This window comes from Myotis brandtii, unplaced genomic scaffold, assembly GCF_000412655.1.
Source record: "Myotis brandtii unplaced genomic scaffold, ASM41265v1 scaffold157, whole genome shotgun sequence".
Classification (NCBI taxonomy): Eukaryota; Metazoa; Chordata; class Mammalia; order Chiroptera; family Vespertilionidae; genus Myotis; species Myotis brandtii.
Genome location: NW_005355708.1, coordinates 4,000,190 through 4,012,023, shown reverse-complemented (window position 1 = coordinate 4,012,023; position 11,834 = coordinate 4,000,190). Strand labels below are relative to the sequence as shown.

Here is an 11,834-nt window from a genome sequence, read left to right as displayed (position 1 = left end):
GCTCAGCAGTCAGGGATGGCACAGCACATGGGGCGGGGGCAGGTGGAGATGACACAGGTGGGGCGATAGCAGTTGGTGGGGCAGGAGACCTGGCCACAGACTGGGCGGAGGCAGCAGCAGGGGCAGCAGGAGGGCCGGCAGCAGCTGGAGCCACAGCAGCTGGAGCCACAGCAAGAGGGGCGGCAGCAGCTGGAGATGCAACAGGAGGGGCGACAGCAGCTGGAGCCACAGCAGCTAGAACCACAGCAGGAGGGGCGGCAGCAGCTGGAGATGCAACAGGAAGGACGACAGCAGCTGGAGCCACAGCAGCTAGAACCACAGCAGGAGGGGCGGCAGCAGCTGGAGATGCAACAGGAAGGACGACAGCAGCTGGAGCCACAGCAGCTAGAACCACAGCAGGAGGGGCGGCAGCAGCTGGAGATGCAACAGGAAGGACGACAGCAGCTGGAGCCACAGCAGCTAGAACCACAGCAGGAGGGGCGGCAGCAGCTGGAGATGCAACAGGAAGGACGACAGCAGCTGGAGCCACAGCAGCTAGAACCACAGCAGGAGGGGCGGCAGCAGCTGGAGATGCAACAGGAAGGACGACAGCAGCTGGAGCCACAGCAGCTAGAACCACAGCAGGAGGGGCGGCAGCAGCTGGAGATGCAACAGGAAGGACGACAGCAGCTGGAGCCACAGCAGCTAGAACCACAGCAGGAGGGGCGGCAGCAGCTGGAGATGCAACAGGAAGGACGACAGCAGCTGGAGCCACAGCAGCTAGAACCACAGCAGGAGGGGCGGCAGCAGCTGGAGATGCAACAGGAAGGACGACAGCAGCTGGAGCCACAGCAGCTAGAACCACAGCAGGAGGGGCGGCAGCAGCTGGAGATGCAACAGGAAGGACGACAGCAGCTGGAGCCACAGCAGCTAGAGCCACAGCAAGAGGGGCGGCAGCAGCTAGAAATGCAGCAGCTGGGGCGGCAGCAGGTGGTCTGGCAGCAGCCTTGGCCACAGCCCTGGTCAGAGCAGACGGAGCCACAACAGGACATGGTGTTGGAGGGTGGAGGTTCTGGGTGGGTTTCCAGGAGAGTGAGGTTCTTGAGTTTGGATGTCTTCTTACCACATGTCCCCTTTTATACCCAGCTGAGGGACTTCTGTGATTATGAAAATACTATTTCCTTGTTTTTGTTTATATGACTACAAATGCATTTAGTAAATTATATCATTGCACTTTTCTAGTAAAAGCTTTCATTATATAGAACACAGTTATTTCCCTTTTATCAAGTTCCCCAGTGTTCCCACATGAATCACCTTTGGTGTTTTTCCCTTGTTTGCAGTGTCATAAGATTTCACTCCCTGGGTATCATGTGACACAGGTGAGCCACTATCTCTTGTCTGTTCCTCGCCTTGACATAATTGTGGGAGCGCTTCTGATGGGGCTAGGTTTTCTGGTGGAAAATGTTGTGTTTCGATCAGATGGAATGCTGATAGGAAAGAAGGAAGTGAGCTCATTTTTTTGAGTTTGAGAAATAAGGAAACTTATGATTCATTGTGTTTTCTGGGTGTCCATGGAGCTAATAAAATTACTAGGACATTCCAAGCTGTGTTATTTTTCATCACCCTGATGCACTTTGAAACAGTTAGCAGTGACTCAGTGTTTTTAAATAGCAAAGAGTCAACTGGTATTGATCACTTTTGATCGTCATAAATCTCCTCTCAGGTCGGGTAGAGTAATTGGGACAAAATTTTTTTTATCGGCCTTTCAAAATATCATGATATATCATGGTTATGCTTTATGGACGTTTTCTTAAAATCTTTTTAAAACATGCTGACCTAAAAAATCTAGTAGTTTTTGTAGTATCACTTATATTTAAGATTTTCTTAGATAAATTAAGAAGACTATAAATGCCATATTCATCATTATACATGCATGTACACAGAAATTGCATCCATAAATGGTTTTGTAACCAATGCCTATATGATTATAGTCATAATAAGAGGTCTTCTTCAGTGCCACAGGCATTCAGGAAAAAACTAATTCGAGGAAAGAACAAATTACCCTCATGATATTCCCTCTTCCTGCAAAGTCTCTTGTGAGCTCAGCATTCTCCTAGTTATCTTTTATTGGGAAGTTCAAATGCCATCTTCCTCCATTGTCTTTCTTGGCCAATGCAGAGCAAAGTTCTTCCTTCATTGACCTTCTGTTGTGCTTTGTGTATGTGTGGGTTCTATAGCATTCTCTGCCAGAAATGTATGTATATAGCTAGCTCTCTCTAGAATGTCAACTCCATTAGGGCAGTATTTTACCCATCTTTTTATCCCGCAGGCTTGAAATAGAACACATTTTTGATAAAGGAGTATTTTTTTTAGTAAGTGAAGAGTTTGTCTAGGCCATAAAAAATGACACACTGATGTTGAGAACATGTTATTTACATATATAGACAGAAAAAGGATTCAAAAGAGAAACAAATGAGAGTAGGCATAACTCTGGCTCGTGATGATGAGAGTGGTATATCTAGAAGGTCTATTTTAATAAATAGTGAGAGATATGGTGAGGTTGCTAGAATGTGGGAAGGATTGTGATATAGCCTTGAATTCCACAAGAAATTGTGAGGATCTATTAAAAGCCTTTAGGCAAGAAGTAATATAATATATTTATTATATGTGATTTATTTTAATTTTTTATCTGCCTTTAGAAATGCCAAAATACACTTGGATTTCTGGGGAGAGATGTTGCTTAAAAGTTTTAAGTGGGGCAGGGTGGGCGGTGTGTTCACAGCATCAGGTGATAAAATGAGTATAATAGTTATTTCAAAGAAAGAATCAGAAGAGAATTGGGCCAAATTGAAAATGGAGATATAAGGAGGGTTTTTCAGAAAAGTTATAAAAGATACCTTAACTTAACTATTTATTTATATGTTTTGTGACTAGCTATGTGTATAATTTATGACACCTACTTCCTAAAAGCCCACAATTAAAAATTTTAAAGGATAAATAAACGGTGCTCTAAATGTCCACCAACCAGATGCTCTCTGAACAGCATTCTTCTGGGTTTTTCTGGAGGCTTCATACTGATAACCAGGATGCGGAGCCAAGGTTTTTTTTTTCTCTGGGGTAATGTCTTATGAAGCCAATTAAATTGCAGACCAGAATATTGAAGCAAAAGTGTGGAAAATTTATTACAAAGCAGATTCAGACTTCCCGCATGGGGAGGGGGCCCAATAATGGGTTTCCCATGAAGCTTTGTGGTCTAGGAGTATATATTGGCTACAGGCCTGATGTGTATCTATCCGTGTCCTCACCTGATTGATTCCCTCAAATATTCTTGCCCAGCAACAGACCTGAACTTTCCCTGTTTCTATGCGTCAGTTCAACTTATTGTTGCAGACCCTCCCTAGTTTCACACGTCTCCCGCTTTGAGTCTAGAAACATTTTATTTTTCTGCATGGTTGGTTCCTGTGATTAGGCTTTGCTCAAACTGCCGTGTCTGCCCCTGCCTATGTTCCACCTGCCTTTGTTTCCCACTGGACCCCTGCCCTGTCTGCCTGCGTGTCAAGCTAACCCTCTCACTAACACCCTAACACTCAACTTATGTTGGGGTGAAGCCCATTTTATATCAACCTCTATATGGCTTGTTTCTTGACACCTTAGAACTTTCAAAAATTTTTTTAGAAATAACAATCAGCTCTTAGTTACATTTATTTTTTGGAAATATAACCCAGCTAATATATAAAACTCTGATATACACAAATTTTGAATTTAAAATGTTTTTAATGTACTTCAGATTATGAACCAAAAGTTATAGACCCTTATATTAGTACTAGAGGCCCGATGCACAAAATTCATGCAAGGGGCTTGGCCCTCGCAGCCCCAGCTTCATCCGGACGGTCCTTCTGCTGTTCGGTCTAAGTAGTATATTAGCTCTTTATTATATAGGATAAAAATGATATTATTGTATATATATTGTGAGATGTTTTTGCAGCTAAGGAGGATCATTCTCACCTGAGTTTTGGTGACAAGAAAACTGAGTCTCAAAGAAATACCCTGCACATGTGCTCTTACGTAAGACCGAGCAAGGTGACAAAAGCCGAAAACAGGAGAGTAAAACCATCAGGAAGATAGGAAACTTCAGTAACGTGAGAGGCTAAAATCATGAAGGAGTTTCCGTTTTAAAATACTAAAATTTTAGGACATGCTGAGAGAAAGGAATGGAGAGAGCAAGAGCGAGAGAGAGAAACATAGATATGAGAGAGAAACATCAATCAACTACCCCCTCATCAAACCTGCAACCCAGGTATGTGCCCTGATTGGGAAATGGACAGGCAACCCTGTTCATTTGGTTCATGGGACAGCAGCTCAACCAACTGAGCCACTTCAGCTGGGCTTGCACATCTATTAATAAACAGTTTTAAAAGCACAGGCTATGTGGCTCCAGTGGTTGAGCATCGACCCCTGAATCAAGAGGTCACTGGGATTCAATTCCCGGTCAGGGTGTGGGCCTGGGTTGTGGGTTCGATCCCCAGTAGGGCCGTGCAGGAGGCAGCCGATCAATGATTCTCTCTCAGTTTATGTTTTCTAGCTCTCTCTCTCTCTCTCTCTCTCTCTCTAAAATAAATAAATAAATATCAATAAAAAATATTTTTAAAAGTTTTAAAATTTTTATGGAGAAATTGCCATGGACTTTAATACACTTCCAGAAAGCTATATTTAGAAGGTACACTTAGTATTCTGAGATAAAGTTTATTATTTAAAGAGAAAATGAGAAAGGGGCAGAGGGAGGGAGGAAGAAGTACTCCAGCTAAGTGAAACACCCAAATTTATTAACACAACCAGTAATGGGACATACTGCAAGTAGAAATATAGTCCAATGAAATTTAGATGATGTCTGTATGATGTTCAGTTCACTGGAGTTTTTAAGGGACATTTGAGACATATGCCAATACTTAGAGTTCTAGAGGTCAGTGAAACAATTATACAAACTTTCTTTGTTGTTCTGTCAAAGAGAACATGATACTAAGGTAGTATTCTCAACCAGGGTTGTGTTTCAATAATAGTAACAATAAAAATGGTATTTACTGAGAGCTTACATCATGCTCCTCACCTCTGTGCTAAGTGTATTTATTACATGGATTATGTCTTTGAACCTTTGAAGAGCATAACGTATTACCCCCATTTCACAGAGAAAAAAACTGAGGCTTAAAGATATTAAGTAACTTTGCCTATGTCATGCAAGGAATGCCTAGTGGAATCTTGATGCCAAGATAAGTAACTGCTCCCAAACTTACTGCCCTGCATTTCATGCAACATTTCTTAGTGTGGAGTCATAAAGACACACATGTACACACACACATACACATCAAATTAACAAATCAGGAGATTTCGATATCAGGGAAAATGGCTGTTTATTAAGAACATATGGAGACAATGTTATATGAGATCATCACATACAGTATATACTTCGGACGAGACAGTGTTGGTTCAAAAATAGATGCATGTGGGCCTCGGTTAAAACCATTTGACAAATGTGTTTTCATTTATCATTTCCTGAAATTGAACACCAACTCTGAATGCCAAATCAGAAGAAGAGTTGGAAGCTAAGCGTTCATTCCCCAGTCACTGGCGGGCTCAACACATTTTAGGTGACTCGTGAGGATATCCATAGTGTGACAGATTATAGGCAAAGATTCAGCAGTCAGGGATGGCACAGCACATGGGGCGGGGGCAGGTGGAGATGACACAGGTGGGGCGATAGCAGTTGGTGGGGCAGGAGACCTGGCCACAGACTGGGCGGAGGCAGCAGCAGGGGCAGCAGGAGGGCCGGCAGCAGCTGGAGCCACAGCAGCTGGAGCCACAGCAAGAGGGACGGCAGCAGCTAGAGATGCAACAGGTGGGGCGGCAGCAGCTGGAGCCACAGCAGCTAGAACAGCAGCAGGAGGGGCGGCAGCAGCTGGAGCCACAGCAGTTGGAACCACAGCAAGAGGGGCGGCAGCAGCTGGAGATGCAACAGGGGCGGCAGCAGGGGCGGCAGCAGCTGGAGCCACAGCAGCTAGAACCACAGCAGGAGGGGCGGCAGCAGCTAGAAATGCAGCAGCTGGGGCGGCAGCAGCAGGAACCACAGCAGCTGGGGCGGCAGCAGGTGGTCTGGCAGCAGCCTTGGCCACAGCCCTGGTCAGAGCAGACAGAGCCACAACAGGACATGGTGTTGGAGGGTGGAGGTTCTGGGTGGGTTTCCAGGAGAGTGAGGTTCTTGAGTTTGGGGGTCTCCTTGTGGCAAGGCCTCTTATATACTGTCTGAACAGGGTGAGCTGTCCACATGTTTCCTTGTTTTTATTTACCTAATGTTTGAGTAATTATCAGATTACACATTAATGTTTATCTGTCTAATGGTTTAAACTTAATGGAAACAACATTTTCCTTTCCAGATATGCTAAGTGCTGTCTGATTTGCTTTTCCTCTGAGTCATACCTGTGGGCATCTTCTAGACCACACTCTCCTCCATTTAGCATTTGGGATTACATTCCTTACTCTCCCCTCGGTATCCCCTCAGGATGGGATCTGGGCAGACATATTCCTGGTTGTGCATTTCTTCCAGTGACTAATGTGGAGGAAATTCCATCCGCATAGTGTGGCATCAGGCAGGCATGGGACAAGAGGAAAATGACCCCTCGGGGTCATTTGTGAGCAATGAGGAAGGGGACCTCTGTACGTGTGTGATGTTGGTGGCCTCTATGCCACTGGAATGGGTTTCCTTAGGTGTTTCAAACTTTGGATCATGTTCTGTATCCTAAACTGTGGCAGACAATTTATCTACATGGCTCTGGTTACTACAACATCCCACAGTTTATTACGTTGTTACTTTGCTGTCATATATGTTTGCAGTATCTCTCTCCAGCTGGTCTCTTTGTTAAAGTTTAATTTATATATTTGGCACAGTAAGAGATAAACAAACATAGCTAAGAATAAAATAGAACAGTTATAAGACTACCCTATATAACAGTGATGGCGAACCTTTTGAGCTCGGCGTGTCAGCATTTTGAAAAACCCTAACTTAACTCTGGTGCTGTGTCACATATAGAAATTTTTTGATATTTGCAACCATAGTAAAACAAAGACTTATATTTTTGATATTTATTCTATATATTTAAATGCCATTTAACAAAGAAAAATCGACCAAAAAAATGAGTTCGCGTGTCACCTCTGACACGCATGTCATAGGTTCGCCATCACTGCTATATAATAAAGAGGTAATATGCAAATTGACCCTCACACCCTCACAAAGATGGCTGACTACAACCAGGCTGGCAGGGGGGTTAGTGAGGGACGACCAAACGACTAAACAGCAGGCTGCATGGGGCGATCAAGCCAGCAGGGGCTGGAAGTTGGGGGTGACCAGACCAGCAGGAGGGGTAATTGGGGGAGACCAGGCTGGCGGGGGAGGCAGTTAGGGGTGACCAGGCTGGCAGAGGGGGACAGTTGGGGGTGACCAGGCTGGCAGGGGGTGCAGTAAGAGGCGACCAGGTTGGCAGGGGGGCAGTTGGGGGCGATTACGCTGGCAGGGGGGCAGTTGGGGGTGACCGGGCTGGCATGGGGGGCAGTAAGGGGTGACCAGGCCATCAGGGAGGGGGCAGTTGGGGCGACCTGGCTGGCAGCGGGGGGCAGATGGAGGTGACCGGGCTGGCAGGGAGGGGGCAGTTGGGGCAACCTGGCTGGCAGCAGGGGGGCAGTTAGGGGTGACCAGGCCGTCAGTGGGGGGAAGTTAGGGGCAATCAGGTTGGCACGTAGAGGCAGTGAGGGGCGATTAGGCCGGCAGGGTGGGGCAGTTAGGGGTGACCAGGCAGGCCAGCAGGTGAGCGACTAGGAGCCAGCGGTCCAGGATTGTAAGAAGGATGTCCCCCAAGGACATCCTTGGAGAGGGTGCAGGCTGGGCTGAGGGGACCCCCCGCCCCATGCATGAATTTCATGCACCAGGCCTCTAGTGCTGTAATAAAAGTTATGTGAATGTGGTCTCTCAACCAATTAATACAAAATTCTTTTTCCTTCATCACAATTTATGGATAGAAGATCCATTCTTTTTTTAAAAAAAATATTTTTATGAATTTCAGAGAGGAAGGGAGTGGGGGAGAGAGATAGAAACATCAATGATGAGAGAGAATCATTGATCGGCTGCCTCCTGTACGTCCCCTACTGGAGATTGAGCCACAACCTGGGCATGTGCCCTAGACAGGAAGGTGCCCTTGACCAGAATTGAACCCGGGACCCTTCAGTGAGCTGGCCAGTTAGGGGTGACCTATCCATTGAGCAAACTGGCTAGGCCAGAAGATCCATTCTTACTGTAGAAATTAGCAGCCTCAGCATATGCTTTTAAAAAAATACTTTCTTATTAAGAACTTTCTCTTAAAAGGAGCGCTTTAGGGCTTCTCTTTGGCATATTTGAATTACCAGCGTCACTATTCTTACACTTTGGGGCACAGGTCACGATGACCAGCAGCAGTAAATAAGGAACACAAGCACTGCAACACCAGGAGAGTTGATCTGACCATTGAGACAACTACTAAGTGACTGATGGTGGGTAGCATGTACAGTACGGATTTACTGCACAAAGGGATGATTCACAACCTGGGTGGGATGGAACAGGACAGCACCAGATTTCACCATGGCTGCTCAGAATGGCGTGCAATTTAAAACTATGAATTGTACATTTTTTTAATTTTCCATTTACTATTTTCAGACCATGGGTGACTGTGGGTAACTAAAACTACAGAAAGCAAAATCTCAGATTCACGGGGGGACTTCTGTATACTGAAAAGTGTATAAAACATACAAGTATAATATAATAAATAATTATGAAGCACGCATCTATCTATCTCAACACCCAGGTCAAGAAATAGGACATTGCTGTCACCAAGAGGGACCTGGATGTGTCTTCTCTTGACCACATTGCTCTCCTTCCCCCCTGATTCTTATTGTCCTGATTCTTAAAGTAATCTTTTCACTGATGTGCTTTACAGTTTTACCACCTAAGTATGCATCCTAAGCAATATAGTTTAGTTTTACATGTTTTTGAATTTTATATAAGTGGAATCTTCATATGTGTATTGTGTGTTTTTATTCTCTCTCTCAGTATTATGTAAGAGTTATGATAGGCAGCCCCTTAGGTGGCCCAGTGATTTCTACCTCTTGGTGTATCATGGTCTTACATATTTCCCTCCTTGTGAGAAAATTGCTTCTAATCAACATCAAGTGACTAAGTTACAAAAGATGGTGACTAGCCAGATTTCTCTCCCTCACTGGCTCTGAAGGAAGTAAGCGGCCGGGTGGGAGAGATGTGGCAAAGCACTGAGAACAGTCTCTACTGACAACCAGAGGGAACTGCGGCTCTGACTCTAATGGCCCTCAAGGAACTGAATCCTGTCACCAACCACGTAAGTGAACTTGGAACTGGATTCCTGCCAAGTCAAGACTTTAGATGGGACCCAGTGCCAGCTAACACCTCGATTGCAGAGTTGTGCAAGTGGATGAAATGGAGGGGTCAGCTGAGCTACATCTGGATGCTTGACCCACAATATAAATGATTTAATGAGATTACTCCTGTAGACAACTGGGGTGCAATCCCACTGAGGCCCTCTGGAAACTGGAACAGCATGCCCCCACTGGAGAAAAAAAAGCTACAGCATTGACCAAACACTCCCGTCCACTGGTTGAACAATGTTCCCAGAGCCCTTAACTCTGACTTGTGGCCTGCCCAGAGCTTGCTTCTTCATCTGCAGGAAGTTCTCAGACAGACAGAGAGTTCTAGGTGCTTGCTGTAGGAAACCATCTTCCTATAATAGAGTGAGGATGATGTGGGACTAAAGTTAGATATCCTGAAATCACCTGCGATAGCCTGCGCTCTGCAAAGAACAGCAGAAGAGCGGACAGATAAGAATGCTGATTCAAGAAGGAAAAATGAGACATAATACTCTTGTATTTGTATGCTTGGGAAATGAAGATTTATTTAAGATTTGGGGACATCTTCATATGAGAAAATGTGGTAAGGAAGAAATATATCAATTGCGATGACATAGTCATTGAAGAATTTCAGAGAAAATTCAAGCTTTCTATTCATTTGGGAGAGAGAGAGTAACATATGGGGGGGCATTATATTTGGAGGCCACAATCAGTTAAAGAATCAGTTGAAACTGAGTTTTGACAATTGGACTCTCATGACTCAGTTCAGTTTGGACTACATCAAGAAGATCGGTTGGTGAAAACCAGGTGGACACAGGTCACGATGATCAGCAGCAGGAACCGCTAGAGCAGACTGGGCGGCAGCAGGTGGTCTGGCAGCAGATGGGGCGGCAGCAGGTGGTCTGGCAGCAGCCTTGGCCACAGCCCTGGTCAGAGCAGACGGATCCACAACAGGAGTTGACCATGGTGTCAGAGGGTGGAGGTTCGGAGTGAGTTTTCAGGAAGGTGGGTTGGAAGGTTTGGAAGTCTGCTTGCCCCAGGTCCCCTTTTATACCCTGCTAAGGGCTGCTGTCATCAGAAGCTGTGCTCTTTCCTTGTCCTGTTGGTCCTAATTAACAGGTGATTAGGAAATTAGCCAGGTTTGTTTTCCTGGCTGACCTTTTCAAGATGGATGGAAAATATTGTTTCCTTTTCCTGATGGGTTAGGATTCCTCACTTCAGCTCTTCCTGGATCATCTGTTATGTGTCTTTCTTGCTTCATCTTCCTTAAAGAAAGCTGTCATGTGATTTATGCATTTAGATCATGTATGTGTGTCTCATGTTGCACAGCCCAACATGTCTCCCTTTGGGTGATAATAAGCCACATTCCTTTTGGTGACTTAGGGGGATACAGCTGCATTCTAGTTTGATGTCTCATTCATTGTGGGGTCAGGTGGGCAGAGAAGTGTTGAATGTGAATCAGGGCATCGCTGGAATGAGAATAGACTCTTAGGATATTTCCTCTCCCTCCTGTGAATTGTGGCCCATTTTCTAGACTTTCTGATGAGAAACAAATAACTGGTTTTGGAGGAAAAACTAAGTCATCTAATTTTGATGTTTATTCTTTGTCTTCAGCTTTATTAAGGTATGTGTAATATACAAAAACAATTACACGTCTAATGTATACATTCTGATGAGTTTGGACTTATGTATGCACCATAATACCATTTCCAAAATTAAGGTAAAAGCCTATTCTTCACCCCTAAAGAGTTTTTCTGTCCCTTTGTTTTTTGTGTGTGTTAAAAACACTTAGTATGAGGTTTACCCTCTTAACAAGTGCATCATACTATTATTGTTAACTATAGGCACAACGTTGTACAGCAAGTTTCTAAAATTCATTCATCTTGTATATCTTTAACTCTGTACCCATTGAACAACAACAACCCACTTCCTCCTCCCCCAGGTCCTAAATTTCACCATTTTATTCTCTGCTTCTATGAATTTGACTATTTTAAATATCTCAACGAGTGGAGCATGCAGTATTTGTACTTCCGTGACTGACTGACTTCACTTAGCGTAATGTCTTTTGAGTCCATTTATGTTGTCACACATGGCAGAATTTATTTAAGGCTGAATAATATACACTTTCATCAATGTATCAGTGTTGGCATTCAGAGTTTAATGGCTACAGTGGTCACCAGTAAGTGTGGCTTATCTTGAAGTTAATATCTTGTACACATCTATGTCTTTTTCATTAGAAACTGCTCCAATCTTTCTTATAGATTTGCAGTAGGTAGAGTATAGACCAACAGTTCTCAAGCTCTTCTTCTACCTGATAGCAGGTATACTGATGATGGTACACCTCGGGAAAGGCGCTGAGAGGAAATATAATGTTAAGGTGTGTGGGTGGTTCAAATCAGTTCTTC

General features: G+C 44.5%; 1 protein-coding gene across 3 annotated transcripts; it reads right to left on the bottom strand.

The window, feature by feature from the left end:
• LOC102244586 (keratin-associated protein 4-12-like) lies at positions 1 to 10,505 on the bottom strand. 3 transcript variants are annotated; one of them, XM_014536116.1, is made up of 3 exons: positions 10,284 to 10,505; positions 6,039 to 6,123; positions 1 to 985 (listed from the first exon to the last, which is right to left on the bottom strand). In XM_014536116.1, exons 1-3 carry the CDS (start codon positions 10,392 to 10,394, stop codon positions 3 to 5), a joined length of 1,179 nt encoding a protein of 392 aa, XP_014391602.1. In that variant the 5' UTR covers positions 10,395 to 10,505; the 3' UTR covers positions 1 to 2. The 3 variants fall into 3 exon arrangements, with proteins under 3 accessions (XP_014391602.1, XP_014391604.1, XP_005862039.1); XM_014536118.1 differs by lacking the exon at positions 6,039 to 6,123 and having other exon boundaries at positions 1 to 974; XM_005861977.2 differs by lacking the exon at positions 1 to 985 and having other exon boundaries at positions 5,570 to 6,181; positions 10,258 to 10,505.
• Between the last annotated feature and the right edge of the window lie 1,329 nt (positions 10,506 to 11,834).